Genomic DNA, 18,541 nt, shown 5'->3' with positions numbered 1-18,541 from the left:
CAGTCATTGGTTGTAGATGATTTCTGACAATGTGGCAGAAATAAAATAACATGTCACTGTTGTCCATTAGAAACACCAAAACAGACATCACTTGGAAAAATGAGTCATACTGAGATGGCAGTGTGGAGAGTCGCATGTTGCAGAGCAACCCCACACAGACTGAGACTGAAAGCTGTACATTCAGATGTACAAAATAACTACATTAATAACTATTATTTTTGTTGTTTAGCAATTACTTTGCTTTGCTGTTATTAATGAAGAACTATTGTTGGTGAAAGAAAAGCAGTGAATTGGTCAAATGAGGTTGTCTTTTACCCGTGGTGATTTTGATTCTTGGTAGTATGTCTATGCTTGCTATTGGCTCACTGTAAATTATTATGTTGTTAGTCTGGCTTTCTTAGCACACCTTCATTAGTCAGTCCTTTTGTTTGATCATAAACACAACACCTAGCTCACACCTCAGAGCCCTTTCAGCCAAGGAACATATAAAATGATATTTAGTTGTGTGATAGGTTTATCTTAATGATTCAGTAATTAGAACATGGTAGAAACGCCTCAGTATGACGCCATCCCGAGGTTAAAAAGTGGAGCGCCACATCAAGTTGTTGTATTATACAACAATGAAGGAAACACCCTTCAAAATAAAAGCACGCAAACATGGTGTAACGCGGGTAATGAGCAACAACAAAAAGACGCAACAAAATACATAAGGCTATTATAAGTATTAAAAAGTGAAAATAAATCATGTAAATGTATATTTAAAAAAGTAAAACAAACTAAAAACAAATGTCCTTACTAAACTGCTGTTCATTCTGTGGGCTACATACAAATCCAGGCCAATATCATTTGTTAAAATGTGTTTTCTCATTCTAGTTTCAAATACATGTGATATTGCAGTAAAACAAGGTTAAAGTGCGATAAAGTTCAATACAAACTTAGTCCTTTAAAAGTATTTACTTTTCACTTATGCTAACTAGTGACTCTACCCTGCTACATTCCTTAGAAAGAGCTGCGACTTGTCCTTTATTTTTACGTTACAGTCGGGACACTGCGGTTGTCTTACGTCTGCTTGACTCTCGAAGCGAAGGAATTCAGTTTGAAGGAAAAAAACAACCAGGAAGTTAAACAGAGGAGGAAACGTATTCGCTTTGGAGGAGCATCAAACTCTCAAGTCTTTAGAGAGGTTTTAAATACCAGGATCAACTTAAAACAAAGTCGATCCATCGGGTTTGCGGTCAAAGGGCACTTTTCCATCAAGATGGACATTGATCCGGTAGGTGATAGTGGCTGAAGCTTGTGTTTTGTTGTGTGTGAAGCCTCTCCGCCGTCACCATGTTTAACGTCAGACCCGACATGCAACAGGTGTATGTAAAACATTTTACATTTGACTTTAAAATGTTGCACCAAGCCTCAAAAAATGTGTGTAAAGTGAGCGAATTAACTTTTCAATGTTGAGCGGGGAAGTCCCAGAAAGAACAAAATGGCCTATTTGCACCCAGTGCCGAAACCGTGCAGTGTACTGTTTTAGAGGGAGTTAAGCTAATGTTTTTTTTTTTCATTCAAGCTAAAACAGGCACTTCACATGGAAACTCTAACTACACATTTTCAGGTTTTTATGTCAGTCACTGCCTGATAAACCTTCGTTTTCCGCACACCGTATATTTTAAAAGTACGACTCTGCTTCACTGGGTGTCAGTTGACCCTGACGCCTGTAGCCAAACCCCATTTAAAAAATGTGTCGGTTTAATACTGACTTACCATACCTACAGATAGAGACAAAACCCGGCAAATATGGCTCATGGCATTTCTTAAAATACAATGTTTTATTAACTCGGCACATATATTGTCCAGCGTGCAACAATTTTCTGAGAAGAAAAATCTACTTTTAAAGCTTGAGCTTACTGCTAGTATTTAGTTACATTCAAATGGAGCCGATGCTAACATGTTGTTCTCACAACACCGTGCTAAGAGAAGCAGTTGTCATTATATTGTTTGAAGTTTATTGTTCTGAATTGAAAAGAAGCTTCTGAAAATTCAAAGGTAGTGTGAAATGGCTAACATTGCCAAAAATGTGGAAGAACAATTTTTGACTCAAGGTCCTTGAAAAGTCTCCCAGGAAGTCCCAGGCTCTTCAAGGTACTGTTACTGTAACAGAGGATCGTCTGTTGCATTATTTCAGTAATGACAACTTGCAAAATTGCCATAGATACTACAAACCTATATTCATTGTGTCTTTCCCTCCTCATTTCCTCCCTGCTGTGCTCAAATCAGCCATGTGATTAGTTTTTCAACTCCTATCTAACACAGATCTCCTTAGGCAGTCATCAGTAACGAAGGCTTGTCCACTGAGGGCCCCTGGGTCTAATGACTATCTGTTGCAGGCTAATGACATGTCACTGTTGCTTCCTCTGCTAAACGGTTAAAAAAAACCATATTTTTGTGGTTTTGAAACATTGCCTTCCCTCTCTTTGTAGGTCCAAACTAACATTTGAACTTAAACTATATTGACTCAGCTGTGCTGATGTGAAGACCAAAACCAACTGTGGCCTGTATCCTGTAGATTTTATTAGTGTCGGTTGTACGTCAGCATTTATTAGGGTGTGCTGATAACAGGAAAATCTCACTGCATGTTAAGTGTCTGCAAGTGATCTATTCAGACCTTGTGGTGTGCACTCGCAGTTTAAAGTTTTCACATTTGGCTAGATTAGGACAAGAGCAGTGAGGATTTCATGTGGCCTACCAAGACAATTGAAATCCATCCTTTGCATTTACACCTGTGGTCAGCTAGGAAAGATTGATTATTTGCATTTTATGCATTATGTATCACATTTACAAATTGCCTTGTTGTAACACATTTCTGGGTGATTCCTCTACAAGGCTTAGAACAGGTTAAATACTTGAATAGGAGGCTTAATGAATGTGCATAAACGTCTTGTACTGTCTTTGTCTCCCACTTTCTGTGAATGTTGATACTTGATAGCTATCAGCCATTCAGTGGACCTCACCAAACTACTAGCACTGGTAAAGGAGGGAAGGGAGAAAAAACTGTTTTATAGGTGAGCTTAAACACAAATTGTGATCAAAAGTTGCTACATAGGAGCATTGGTGCATAAACCATTGCCTCCAAAGGAAAAAGAAAAGAGTGAAGGAAAGAAGATGGTGGAGAAGATTGAGCAGAATAAAGAGACAAGAATGAAGGAGGGGAAATAATGGACTGAAGGAAAGAGGGGGTGGAAAGCCTTAAAAGAATGAAGAAAGGAACAGAGAGAAGGAAGGGGAGGGTAACAACGGAGAAGGGAGACAGCTGGTGACACAGCAAAACCTGCTGTGTTTCCTAGAGACAGTGTTGTTTACAGTCTGGTGCTGACTCGTGGGACATGGAAGTCATTGTAGGCGGACTTGCGCACACATCACACTGCATATATGTGTTCATACAGCATTTCTGCTTTGAAATCACACCTGACTGTGTAAGATAACAGCTTTTCTTCCTGTTGAATGCAGGCACCCTGTAGCAGGCGTTCCCAGAAATGTAAAATCAATCGTTTGACAGCCAGCTGGTTGTGCTGTCACGGTCAGCGGCCCGAGGGACTGAGAGGACTCTCAAAGCCACTGCCAGTTGTCATGCTCATTGTCGTCTGAAAACACAAGCCTGGTTTGATTTTTATTCCTTTAGACTCTAGTGCTTTATTGAGTGGTACAGGTGTCAGACAGCCACTGAGGGATTGGAGGAAATAACTAAAAGAATATTAAAGGCCTTCTGGTAAAAATGTCAGTGATACTGCTTGGTACTTGATACTGCTGCTTTGGCCATCCTGAGCACACATTTATTATGAATTCAGTTCAAAAGGACAGCGATTTAATATTGCACTTGCTTAAAGTTGGGAAAATGAAAACATCAGAGCCTGAAATATCCTGACTTTTAGCCTTAAATATGTTCCAGAAACACAGGGTCCTACATTTCCCACGAAACATTGGACCCTCGCAACCTCCTAAATGCCCACATCTTTCAAACACACCTCCAGTTTGTAACAGAGCCCAGACTGAGATAACCTCATAACATTATTAGGACAAATTTGAAAAGCTCCTTCAGAGCCATGGAAGTCATTATGCAAATTGTAAAATAAAGTTGTTAAAAACCACAATAAAACCAACAGGAAAAAAACATTATGAGCAAATTGGAACGGTTGTACATGTTCCTGCAGAAAGTAGTCAGTCAGAGAGGCCATAATATGAATACATGCAAAATCAGATCTGTTCTAGTATTTAGTATCTCAGAGAGAATTATTCAACCTTGCTTTGATTGAAAAAGTATGACTGGACAAAACTTGTCGATTAAATTCAAAACTTTATTAAAGAGGAAACCCGAGCTCCTTGAATGGTATTGAATTAAAGGGAGTAGGGCAGCAACTGCCAACATATAAAGGCCAGTCACTTTGATTAATGTTGTGATTGTGTGACCTCGAGGCAGTATATACAAAGAAGGAACTGATCCAGTGATTGTCCCTTGAGGTACTCCACATGTCATCAAGGATCGAAGACGATGTTTTCAACTGGAGTTGCAACACGATGTCATTCACAGCCCTTTCTCAGTGCTGGGCTGCTGAGACACCAAACGTCATTCCCATGCATCTATTGGCACCTACCACAAAAAACATTCTTCCTTCTGCTTTTTTGTTCTTTATTCAAAGTGACTTCCTTTTTTACAATGATAGAAACTACAAGAAAAATTAGGACATGGATCAGTGGTTGACCAGTCTGGGTTTTTATTGGCCAATGCCGATATTTAGAAAGCCGAGCTGCAGATAGCCAATATTTAATTCCGATATCAAAATAAAGAAAAACTGTGTATAATTCTGTTTTATTCTACAGTGAATTAAGGCATATGTTTACAGAGAGATGCAGGAGAGATATAATACAGGACAGACACACTGACGAGGCTGTGTGGCTGTCATAACACATTTTCTCTTTATTGGCCTTGTGAGCACAGACATCGGCCAATGCTGATTATCTAACAGGCTGGATAATCGGCCTGATTAATCGTCTATCACCAATATGGATTGCAACTGATGCGTTGGGAGAACTTTGTTCCTCCACTAATTTTCTTAAATGACCCTTTTTGTGTCCGATCCCAGGAGCGGGGCGGAGTGGCCGCAGAGCCAGTGCCACAGGACAAGGTGCAGTCCTTGAGGGATCAGGTAGATGGAGTGAAAAACATCATGACGGAGAATGTGGACCGGATCCTGGCCCGGGGAGAGAGACTGGATGACCTCATGGACAAATCCGAGGACCTGCAAGCAGGGGTCAGTCTTTCCACAGGAGTTTGTCTTTTTTAAACTCTGTGTAAAAGTGGGTTGAGAGGTGGACCGTATTCCCATAATAAAGAGGTTGGTCACAGGCTAATAAGTCACCAGAGGCCATCTCATATTCTAGACATTACAGAACACAAATGAACCTGACCTAGTGTGGCCTTTTTCTTGCTAAACTTTGAATTAAGCGCTCTTCAGTGAGAGGTTCCAGCTGCACCGCATTAGGCGATTAAGCTCGTTAAAACAACAACCTTTTTGTCTGAGGTTTAGATGCCTCACTGCACAGGCTCTGCAGTCCTTCTTCACGGTAGCCATTTTGATTTTGTCATCGCAGGGAGAGCGCAGGTGGAACTGATGACATTAACATGGCTCTGTTCCACTGATGTGTCCTGGGAAGCCACATTAATCAGCCATCATTCACAAAGCCAGCACCTTGAAACTGGAAAAGATGAATTGATTGCAGTCATTATTAATGACATGTAGAAATGCCTGCTGCTCATCATAGGGAATGAAGTGGCCATTATCTGTAAAAGTATATAACATTTCAATTCCAGTTTTACAGTCCAAAAAAAATTCTACATATCGAATTATCACAGTAACTTCATTATCTGAAGCAGCGCACAACTCACTGCTGTCTCACACAGCTGACCTGTCTCACAGCAGATATTTGGACTTAGCCCTAAAAGCACAGGTGTATCTAATAACATTAATAATGGCTCAGTTCCATTTAGCTGTGCCAGTATGCCGTGCCAGTGAAACAGGATGCACAATACCACGCATGAACAAAGGAGTAATTGTCAATGACACATGATCAAGATGTCAGGGAGAGTTAGGAGCAGACACTAACCCTCCCCAGCAACACAAACAGTAAGAAACTGTTGATTGTTCAGATATTTAAATGATAAACAATGTGTGTTAATAAATGTCCAATACTTATGTGATGATAGTATCTTTCAAGTTATCCTGATGACATGAATTTTGAATTTAGAAAAATGTGACAGTCCCAATGAGAATTGGTGCAGTCTAAGTGATCCAGACCTCTGAATCCCTGCTCACACCTCATATTACTTCTCAGTAATTCACACTGGGTTGGTGTTGTGCCCAATGTCTTTTTCCACCAGCTGAAGAAACTGTCCAAATTTTGTAGGCAGGATTAACAATGGGGATGCCATCTTCCTGTATAGCTATGGTCACACAAAAATCAGTTTGCTGGTTTGTAGTCCGTTTAGGGGTCAATATTTGCAGTTGGGTTGAAGCTGCAATTTCGTCGGTCAGAGTTCACCAATGTTGAACTTGAATCAGAGATACGAATCGGCTTTGCCCCTTAGCTCACATAGAATGGAAGGGAACAGGAGGCAGATACGCGCCAATGTTGATTTTGCATATGTGTGACCGATCTCGTTTGTTCCTTTTTGTACAAAAACTGAAGTGTAAAAACAACAGTTTGCCATGCTGGTAGCAGGATCCAGCTATATTTAGTGTACAGACATAAGAGTAGTATCAATCTTCTTATCTCAACTCTCAGCAAGCAAGTGAATAAGCCAGGTCCAGTGTGTAACTGAGGATCTTTTGGTTGAAAGTGAATATAGTATTCATAGCTATGTTGTCATTAGTGTATAATCATCTTAAATGTAGAATAGTTGTGTTTTCGTTACCTTAGATTAAGCTGTTATGTCTACAGAGGGAGCGGGTCCTCTTCTACTGAGTCCACCATGTTGACCCGCAATGTTTCTTGAAGGGACTGTCTCGTCTCTCTCCCTGCTCAGGCTCAGCACTTCAAGCAGACGTCTCAGAAAGTGGCTCGCTCGTACTGGTGGAAAAACGTCAAGCTGATTGTGCTCATCGTGGTGGTGGTCCTCATCATCGTCCTCATCATCATCCTGCTGGCCACCGGAGTCATCCCTACCAGTGCCCCCGTGCCTCCTATAATCACTCCCACCAGCAAGCCACAACCCTAACACACACACACACACACACATATATAATGTACATATAGACATCATTAAATCATAAACAAACACATTCCTTTTGCACAGTATACAAAGTAATATATAGACTTAAACAAATCACTGCTGTCTGGTGAAACCTTTATTACTTCTGGGTTCATTGCTACTGGTGACGTTCTTGCTTATATTGGAATTCAAGGACTCTGCTTTGGTTTAAGGATTTTTAATGACACCTAAGCTTTTGAAACCCTTTCAAAACACAATTCTAGCTCAGCCATTTTTTGAATTTGTGAGAAATTAAACAAAAGTCTCTGGAATGTCTGAGGTCTTCACCTGACAGCAGCAAAAACACTGTCAACTGTTCTAGGTGGACACGTCAGCTCTCCTCGGTTTAACTGTTTCACCATCAACAATTATTATTTCATCCTGGCAAAGAGAAATCAGAATCACTGTGTGTAGGGGGAAATAATGAGTGTGGATTTCTCAAGCCACTTACTAGACATGTTTGTCTTTAATGTGATCACTTATGTGCACCTTTTTATAACGGACAGTTTGTATACTTTAATAGATGAAAAATGCAGTGTCTAAAAGAAATCATGCAACATTTGTTTTGTTGCTGATATTTGACAAATGCACCAAACAAAGCAAAAAGAAAAGCATTTTAGGTCACATCATATTTAATGGATGGCTGCATTGTGTATTAGATATGTATGTTACTACTTGTGGGCTTATTCTTTTCAAAGTGTTTCTAGTTTCTTTGAAGTCAGACAATCTAGAAAAAATAGTCATTCCATTGAAATTCTATTAAAATTTGTCAGAAAGTTTGTTGTAAACAGTCTGCACTGCTTTAGTTCTTTTGAAAATATTGTTATCAGCTCCTAATTGGTGTTGAGGGGTTATATTTGAGGAGAGCTTTGTACTCAATAGTAGTCAACACAGCGATTGCAGTTATATGGTTTTTCTACAGAAATGTGTGGTCCCTAGAGGGGAATTTTAGCTTTGCACATTTGTGCTGTGCAGTATGAGCAGCCTTTTTAAAGCTGCAGTAGGTGACTTTTATATAAAAAAAATAACTTTTTGTCATATTTGCTGAAACTTTTTTCAGGAACCTGATTTTTTTTTCACTATATCCTAATAATAGAATAGGCTCCTCCTAGTGCTCCTAATGACGTTTGCAAGAATCTACCAGGCCTGAACGAAAACAACCAATCAGAGCCAAGAAAGAGATTTGTTTGCTGAGTCTCATTACCAGGTCCTCAAATACCAGTGCTGGGAATGAGACTCGACAATCAATCACCTTCAAGCCACCAACCCAAAGGGTTTTTCTTCCTTTCTCTGCTCTGATTGGTTGTTTTCATCCAGGCCCGGAGGATTCTTGTAAATACCATTAGGAGCACTAGGAGGAGCCAGAGGAACCTGATTGTTTTTGGGTTTTTTACAGATTATCTGTCTCATGTTCTACTGTCAGGATATAGAAAATATGACAGTTATTTTCATAAAATGTACCAACTGCAGCTGTAACTGTTTTTGCTCTCTGTTTCATCTGTAAAAATATTGCAGTTCAAATGTATGGCTATGGTTTTTGGATTCAATAAACTAACCACTGGGGACAGCTGTTAAAGGTCTGTTCCCACACTTCTACTGTTAGAGGATCAGGCTCTTCCAGCCAGCCAGCTGAGAGAGATCATTTACACCCCCTCCATGGCCCCCCTGCTGGGTCCATGTCAACCAATAGGCCCTCACAGTCACAGCTTATAACTAGAAAACTTTGTGTCTTACCTCCCACCTCTCTCTCTGCTGTTTTACTTCCCATTATGAACTGTAAATAGTCATATTCTCACCTTTATGTATATTTGTAGCAGCCTTTAACCAACATGTTAATTAAAGTATCTTTTCTTTTAGAGGCTATTTATTTAATGCTTTATGTCATTCGTGTTCTTTCTTTTTCAAATCAAAAAAGACTGATTAATCAATAAATGGTGCAGTTCACTTAGTCTGCTGTTAAACATTTTCTAGACGTAGGACCCAAAAAAAGTGAGCTGTGTTGGAATTAATTCTACATTGTGTTTTTTACATGGCTCTGGGCGCAGTAGTCCTAATCTCTTTGCCTGTTCACACTGACCTGATTAATGCTGGGTGAGACCATGATCACTACTGCAGGTCTGTCATTGTGTTAACGGCTTCTTCCAGTGTCTCTAACTCTGGTCATTTTGAATTCACATTCTCAAAACAGATGAAATGTCCCCGGGCCAGGATCCGGTCCACAGTAAATGTCAAAAATGTCAAGCTTCCTATTCTGATGACTTATGGTATTTAATTGTTTTAATGGTCTGATAATTAAATAAATAGTATTTACCTCTGCTCTGTTGTGATGGTTCCCCTCCTTTGCTGAGTAGCCACAAGGTGGAGACAGTGTCCGGCTAATCTGAGACTTGTGGAAGTAGGTCAGAGGCGATGGTTTGCACAATTCTAGGCTCTTAGTGAAAGTATGAAGACCAGCATTTTCTGATCAGTTTAGTACAGCTAAGCAATAGCAAAAACAGAATTTGACAACATCTGATATCTGCTTGCTTCAAAGAAATCAGACTAAAACTTTGCTTTCAACTATACTAAATACTGTAAACATCTCACAGAAAAGGATTTTTAACTGAAGAAATTAAATTATAATGTCAAATATTGCAACAAGACCAGCAGTCATCTTCTTGCAGAGGCACTCCAGTGATTAAGAATTGGGATTTCTTAAGTTTGAGGAGTTGGAAGACAAAGAAAGGGCAAATCAAAAAAAGCAGAAGACAATTTGACTTTTAGCCTCTAATATGGGTGAATCTCCAAAGCATACTGCATCATACACTTCCTGTGATGCAACTTAATGCATGTGTCAGTAGGCCTGTCAAACTTGCATCCAGGGTCAGCATTAGTTGGACTACTATAATCCAGCCAATATTGGCCTGTCACAGACTGTATCATATCTGTATAGTATCTTATGTGTCACTCATTATGAAAGGCTTGTAGTTTTTATAGTACAGCTGTTTAGATATTTATTTCATTTTTATTTATTCTTTATTTTCTCAGTGTTCATTTCTAGAATTGGTTAACAGTGTAGCCTCTATATTAAATTATTTAAATAAATATTTTTAATAAAGTTATTTGTTTAAGAAAGCAGCCTACCGAGTAGCTTTGCATTGTCATATCGCTGCAAAGCCGGTCTATTTTCATTCCAGCTTAAAAATTCACTGTATCGACTGCCATACCAGTAATCAGCCTCAACAAACCCACATCAGTTGGACTCTAGTTAGGGCGGTTTCATATTAACTGTTGTAATTGTAAACTTAATGGGAATACAGTGAATAATAATCAGAAAGCAAGAAGTCCAACAACTGCAGTCTGGGAATTTCAATTTTCAATTCAATTTTTTTTCAACTTAATTTCACCAGGATAGTTAAATGATGCTCAATAATGGTCAATATATCAATACTACAAACAATAAATCAATAAAACAGTGTGAGAAGTGAAAATGACAACAGGCCAGCTCACACTACAGAAAGGATACCTTCAAAGAAACAAGAGTCTACAGCCATGCACATTTCACACCCCATTCTCATTCCCAGGTTGTTAGATACTCCAGCGGTGTTCAGTTAGTTGCAGTCTGGAACATCACCACTAGATGCCACAGAATCCCCCTCACTGGTCCTTTAAGCTAAATGCTAAAGCCAGCATGCTCACAATGACAATGTTAACATGCTGATGTTTATGATAGCATGCTGACAGTTGCTAATTAGTAAATACAAAGTAGAGCTGAGGCTGATGGGAATGTCATTACTTTTGTAGATATTTGGTCACAAGCCAGAGTATTTTACCTGATAATGGTGCCAAAGTCATTACAATTATTTCTATGGGGAATATGAATGTCTGGACAAAATATTATAGCAATCCATCCAAATTATGTCGAGAGAGACAAAATAGAATGACAACCAGCTGGAAGCACTTTTGAAATGGTTTTATCACTTCCTTTATGTGATGTGATTCCTGTTGAAATGTGTCAGTTACTGTAGTTAACCAATGAGAGCTTATCAGCTATGGAGAGAAAGGCAGTATGTGTAGGCAGGCAGGACTGTTCTGACGTCAGTTGCTAATACAACATCACTAGTGAAGATACCTTGTTTTTCAGGAAGTTCAGGAAGTATTCATGGGATATTAAAATGCACTGGGTGTGACAGGCTTGGCACAAACACAGCAAGAGACAGACAAACATGGTAAGTGAAAATAGTTTTACTATAAAGGTTAGAGACAGGTGGGCAGAGAGGGAAGTTTGTTTTAAAGGAGCTCATTTTAACTGCAAAGTCTTTTACTTACAATTTGTGATTCAGAAAATAAACAAATAAAAAAGATTATCATTAAATGTACTTAATTTAAATTGTAGTTGAAAATATCAGACACAACAAATAATAGTGTGAATATCTGTACAGTGTACATACATTACAGAGTAATGAGTCAAACCAGACTGAGATTTAAATTGAGGTGGCAATAGAGGAGAAATGAGAGGTAAATATATATAAAATAAAAAGGAAAAAAAAAAAAAAATTAACTTACAGACACAGGTTTAAAAATGTATAATTTCTTATATTATACAGGGTTATACAGATAGACTTTTCTGGATCCAGAGTCCAGGAAAACAGAATGTTGTTTCTTAGACTTTTTCGAGTTCCTGAGACCCAGATAGTTTTAAGGCAGAAGAAGTATAAATAATTTTAAAAGAAAAAGATAGTTAGTTACTTTCCACCACTATAATCCAGAACCTTCAATAGTTAAAATGAGAAAGTTTTTGGAAATTAAAGGGTTTTATGAAATAGCACATCTACACCGTTCTCATAAACCCTGTAGTGGTGCATGCAATGTCACTTACGACTAACAGATAAATCCACTCTTTTATCTTTTTAACTTCTCTCACACACCATTCCAGGAGCAGGGGGCAGATGTGGCTACAGGGACATTTTCAGGCCATAAGAGCTGAGATGGATGAAGTCACAGATGTAATGAAGACAAATTTCGAAAAAATCATGAAAAGAGAAGAGTATCTCTTCGACCTCGACAACAAGTCAAAGGAATTGGAAGAAGCGGTCAGTACCACTGACTGAGTTCAGCTTTTTACTGCAATTTGTATGAAAGTGTGCTGTGTCAGGTATTTTTATTCATACACTTGCACTGACGCATCTTTGGTATACTGTGCAACTACAGTGGCATGTGAGGTCAAATAAAAAGGTTGTTAGACTTCAATGTTCATCCCCAACAGGTAAACTAGTACAACAAGTCAATGGAGACCATCCATACTCAAGGTCTTTTTCTTGCTCTGACCAAAACTTTGAATTAAGCACTTCTGGTAAGGCATTGTTCCAGCTGCACCTTGTTAGGTGATAGGCTTGTTAACCCACCATCCATTGCTCATCAAAGGGAATGACCCTGCCACATCCTGTACAACCTGCTATTCTAGTTTTCTCATTACAGAAAATGTGTCTCTTTTAGTAAATGCTTGTTATCATTACAGGAACTACCTTAAAATATTTAAATCAGCAGGAAAAGCTCAGCTGTATACAGTGCTGGACAGTAACTCATTGCTAGTAATTATACCACAGTAATGATATTACTTCCCCAGTAACTAAATAAATACTAATACGTTTTAGTAATATTATTACAGTTACCCCCCCCCCCATTCATGATGGCAATGTTCCATGTAGCTTTGCAAGTTGAGTCAGGCTACAGGCCAGTGAGCCAGCATGCACAGTACCAGGAATTAATGAAATGCAGCCAGAATGTAAAAAAGGCCTTTTAACATATGCTTGTGGCTTTGATGTTGTGTGTATTTATCTTGTATTGCTCTGTCAAAAGGATAATAAATCAAATAAATTCTTTCTGTAAACTTTCAGGGACACATTATTGAGTTTGGGGTCTGTTTTCTTTTAGAGGAAAGTGGAACAGTGTGTTAAGAATACAGATTGTCTTGCTTCATTGTCTCGTCTCTCTCCCTGCTCAGGCTCAGCACTTCAAGCTTAATTTGTGGGCTATAATCTATAGTGGTATCAAAATGACCATTACCTTTAATTGTATGAATGGCAGGAAGATGGAAGTATGGCTCCTTAAGACTAATACATCTCGTCTTATTAGCAATGAGTACTTTAAGATTATGCAGAAATGTATGTAGAATGTCAAATGCAAAAAGTTTTTAAGTCTGTGTAGGATTAATTCAATTTCAATGTAACTTTATGTCAGACACATTGGTCATATTAAATATAATACATGGACAATAACATACAGATGTAGATAGATCTTCTTCAACTCAACAGAGAGCACAGCTTTGAGAGGCACAAGAGCTCCACACTTTGACATATGTCTTCGGTACTTAGATTCAATAAACACAGCACCAGGCTCAGCTGTTAAAGGTCAGTTTTCAGGCCCTTGTCTGTTCCCACACTGTTAGTCTTGGAAGTTCAAGCTCTTCTAGCCAACCAGCTGAGAGATTATTTACAGCCCCCGCATGGTCCCCCCTGTTGGACTCATATCAACCAATGGGTCTTCACAATTCACACATAGCCTATAACTAGAAAATTATATTCTGAAATACATACACACAAGCCTGGAACAAAGATATTGTGTGTCTCACCTCCCACCTATCTCTGCTGTTACAATACCAGTTTAGCTTCAGAGAGGTCAAAATAATTCCCATTATAAACTCTAAATTGTCAACATATCCTCTGCTATATGTATATTTGTAACTACCTTTTAGCAGTGTGTTATGTATCTGTTTTTGGAGGCTATTATTCATGTACTTTCTTTTTTTGTTGTCAGAAAATGGACCAATAGAAGCTGTATGTGATTTCTGAATAAGCAGCTAATCCAATTCTCTTATTTATGTTTTACAAGGTTCTGGGACACATTAGTCCTAATCTCCTTGGCTTTTCCTGATAATTTATGTTTAATGGTTTTATTGCTCCAATATTGTATACTAAATACAACAGTATTTACTTGTATTATTTTCGTCTTTGCTGTTTGCTGAACAGACACAAGATGGAGACAGAGAGTCAGACTGAGCTGAGATATAAGGAAGTACTAGATCTGTGGGGATTCCCTTGCAGCTTTTCTGGTTGCTCAGATCAGCTCTTGGTAGAACTATGAAGGGCATTGTGGAACATTTTCTCACACTTTTGGTTTCTGTTCAGTGTGATCACTAAGTAAGCACTAGCAAGAAGGTAAACACAAGTTGTCTGTGTTTGAAATACGCACTGAAGACGACATTGAACTCTGCAAACTTTAAAACAAAAGTGTGTCATATTAGTTTGAGTACTGTGAAGAATGTAGTAAGAAAAAAAATGGGTATTCTGTAAATCAGACCCAGCTGGTGAGGCTAGTTGCCAGAATGCCTTCTCTGTGCACACATCTGTTAAGGATAGAGACAACTTTAAGGTCTACTAACTGGCATATTTATTGTTAGGCTTTTATCAAGGATTTCTTTATCACATTATTTTAAAATGTCCTGACTGCCTTCACATAATGGTAACACATGGATCAGAAAATGCCCACCAAACATTCCAACTGCATTCAAATCAAACTGTAACCTGTGTAAGGGTTACTGTGCAAAAAGAATGCTCAGGTAGACTGTTGAACAGGTTGTAACAGGCTCACTTCTCCTGTTGCATCAACAGCAGGGAACCTCCGTATCTCAGTGTGAATGTGCTGTTTAGTCAACAAGTGGTGACTGAAATATTAAGGTTTTATTCCCATGGCAAAAGGCCTGATGGGTTTTTGGAACAACAGCCTCTTGGACCAACACAAACAAAAACATTCACTGAAAGCTCATTTGTTACTGATGGGAAATCAGCCTAGACTCAGACTGTTGTGGTCATGTGGATGTGAGTCTGCCATCCGTGGACGAGTATTAGACAATGATGTGAAGGGAGGGTGGTCAGCATGCTGAATATGGCCTTTGTATTCATTCAGCTTTTCCCAGAAGAAGCCTTTTGTTGGCCGGGCCTCTGACCCCAGCAGCACCGACCTGACAAAGTCTCATGTGCTGCCTCCGTCAGAAAAATGCTAAATACTCTATCCCAGATGTATTATGGTAATTATATGTGCACTTTGATGATGCAATAGTAAAATAATTAGGTATATTAGAGGCTGATGCAGATTTACACAACACTTTACTGTATTATGCTGTACTGTACTCTACTATACTATTGTATTGTATGGTTCACACAATATAGTATACCACTGCACTAAACTACAATACTATACTATACTATACCATTCTATACTATACCATTCTATACTATACCATACCATACCATACCATTCTATACTATACTATACTATACTATACTACACTACACTACACTATAATTTACTATACTGTACTGTACTATACTATACTATGGAATACTATATTATACTACTATACTTTACTATACTATACCATTACCATTCTATACTATACTGTACTGTACTGGACTGGACTGTACTATACTATACTACGGTATACTATATTATACTACTATACTATACTATACCATACTACACCACTCTATACTATACTATACTATACTATACCATACTACACCACTCTATACTATACTATACTATACTATACTAAACTATACAATACACAATACTGCAATTGATCGATCAAAAATCAAATCAATAACTACAGAACACTACAGTACTGCAAGTATACCTACTATGGTAAGTATACACTGGACTATACAACAATCCTGAACTACACTACTGTACTATAGCAAACATATCATAGTATAGTATACAAACTATGGGCCCACTATAACATTATAGAACATATTATATTATTACATGCTGTACTATACCATTAAACTATGCTAATATTACTGCAGTAGTAGTATTGCTAGTCATATTGGTAGTAGAAGAAGTTCTAGTGGTCCCATGAAGTACTATGTACATACATGATAGTAATACATTTTTCTGATGACATGCCACAGAAAATAATTGACACTAATGATTTAGTTACTATTTGTTTATTAACAACTTTAGCCTGAGTAGGAACACATATGTTAGGATGAATAGAAGCAGTTACAGGACCAGGATTTTTCTTGTTCCTTGTTACTGTTCCTCTGTTAGCACATTATCAGTAATATTAGTCAGAGTATGTATTTGTTTAGATTAGATGTATTTATTCATGACTCATTAGGTCTGTGTTGACAGATGTTGCAGCCCTGGGTGCTTTATTTACATGTGCCACACACTTTACTATTAAAGAGGTACAGTGTACCACCATACTACCACAGAATTTCTAACAATGTCATGTAATAATGTAGATAACCAATGAGTCTAGCTGGAATATAGCTGGAAAAGAATATTGATTGATAATGATACAGGTTTTTAGATGTTCTAGGCCATTACACATTGCAATCAGGTACTTTTCCCACAGTACTTACATGTAATCCATTCTAGTTCTGTATTTAGTTTTATATCCCTGCTGGGCTCTGTTCTCTTACCATTTGCTGCTCAGCATGCCAGTGCTCCCAAGGGGATGAAGTTGAACCTTCAAACAAGATAATATTCTGTAAAATAGTATGTGTACAAAGAAAATGATCCAGAATCTTTTAAATCTGAGTGAGTTAATTTAATTTATGGACATAACCTGAGGCCTTTAAGCCAACAATTCATACTTACAGGGCTTCAGCAATAGGTGTGGGTGATCTAAACCAATGTTTTCTTTCAGTCAACTAAATAAAGGTTGGGGAATTTTGATCTTTTGAATTTTGAATTTACCCCTTTAAGGTTTTATGTAGTAATGTGTGAATTACCCTACTTCCTGTTTCTGATATTTCTTTACTTTCAATCTTGTCATTTTATCTTTACGTCCTACATTTGTTCATAGCCTCTTTTTGAAAGTGTAGTACAGCTGTGTGCCAACTGGTGTTATGAATTAATCCTGCAGCAACTCCTTCTGATCTAAGTACGTCTTGATCTCAGTTATTGGTCCTTTTCCATAATCAGAGGCGGTAATGGGGTCTGTCTGATGGTGTTTTGTTTGGCATACAACTGAATGAATTGAAGACTGTTGGAAAGAATTTTAATTGCTTGTGTGTGACGCAGTTGCGTTGTCAGCCTGTCAGCTCCTTATCATAAGTGTGGCAGGGACAGACACACACACACACACACACACACACACACACACACACACACACACACACACACACACCAGTCATGATTTAAACCCCAAATGAGTCTGTTGCAAGACAAGGATACCATTGTTTTGTTTTCAAAAATGCAGCTACTACTAAAATATAGGTAAAACATTATTATGAGGGAATTCTCAAGTACCATAAAGTGCAATAAGGTCAACATAAAGGTACTTTTAGAGTCAAATACACACAGTAAGTCCCCGTGGGGATATTATGTGAATATTACACATATTTCTCACAAGGGTGGACCAGCAGTCACCTTCTTCAAATCTTGCAGGGCCCATAAGTAGGCAACACCCATCAGAGACCAAACAGCACACAATGTTCTGCAATAAGCCTGCAAAGGCCTGCTGCTAGAAATGGACAAGTTAAATGCTCACGACAAAGGTGTAAAGAGACAATGAGTCATCGTAGTCATCTTAGTAATACATCATAGTATGTAACAAAAGACGATGTGACTCACTTTCCACTTCTCCCTAAACAGAAAGCTTGCACTCCTCCTGAATATTTTGGAATCTACCAACTTCAATGGTCAGTTCTCAGTTATGCGACCAAAGATCTTCGGCTTCTATATAAGAGATATTACCCCAGGTATATTTTTGCTTAATATGCATTCATGTCCTTAATTCAGGGTTTTACAAGATATTTTCAAAACATTAAAAAATAGGTAGCATAACATGTTTTGGTCCCCTGTGGTGAATCAAACAATAACCTTTGTCTGAGCACAAAATAATGGGGTAACATACAGAACTGCACTCTTTTGCAGATTTATGACTTTAAAATACACCACAACACCTACTCCCCACACACACATTTTTTGGCAGTGGTGGAGGAAGTAGTCAGAGCCAGTACTTAAGTAAAAGTAAGGCAACTTAACTAAAAACTTAACTATGGGCTGCATTCACATATGTAAGTACATAGTTATTAGCAGCAGGCTACACCAATGTCAGAAATAGTCATCATGTAAAACTGGATATATTACTGAGTTATATTGATGCATTAACATAGGCTGCTTTAATGTTGTAGCTAGTTGTGATGGGAGTAATTTTAACTACTTTATATAGGCTATAGCTGAAAATTGCTT

The 18,541-nt window shown here is 38.2% G+C and overlaps 1 protein-coding gene and 1 long non-coding RNA gene across 2 annotated transcripts; one reads left to right on the top strand and one right to left on the bottom strand.

Moving 5' to 3' along the window:
* The first annotated feature begins 1,069 nt into the window (after nucleotides 1-1,069).
* vamp8 (vesicle-associated membrane protein 8 (endobrevin)) lies at nucleotides 1,070-9,613 on the top strand. The gene is made up of 3 exons (XM_051422001.1): nucleotides 1,070-1,273; nucleotides 5,133-5,300; nucleotides 7,073-9,613. The coding sequence occupies exons 1-3, from the start codon at nucleotides 1,259-1,261 to the stop codon at nucleotides 7,262-7,264; spliced, it is 375 nt and encodes a 124-aa protein (XP_051277961.1). The 5' UTR covers nucleotides 1,070-1,258; the 3' UTR covers nucleotides 7,265-9,613.
* On the bottom strand, nucleotides 9,461-16,984 carry LOC127375759 (uncharacterized). Its single transcript, XR_007887396.1, has 3 exons — nucleotides 16,943-16,984; nucleotides 16,765-16,811; nucleotides 9,461-9,728 (listed from the first exon to the last, which is right to left on the bottom strand). It is a non-coding gene; the product is annotated as an uncharacterized LOC127375759 (long non-coding RNA).
* Nucleotides 16,985-18,541: the final 1,557 nt, after the last annotated feature.

The sequence above is a fragment of the Dicentrarchus labrax genome, unplaced genomic scaffold, assembly GCF_905237075.1.
Source record: "Dicentrarchus labrax unplaced genomic scaffold, dlabrax2021, whole genome shotgun sequence".
In the NCBI taxonomy this organism is placed as follows: Eukaryota; Metazoa; Chordata; class Actinopteri; family Moronidae; genus Dicentrarchus; species Dicentrarchus labrax.
This window is presented reverse-complemented; position numbering and strand designations above follow the sequence as displayed.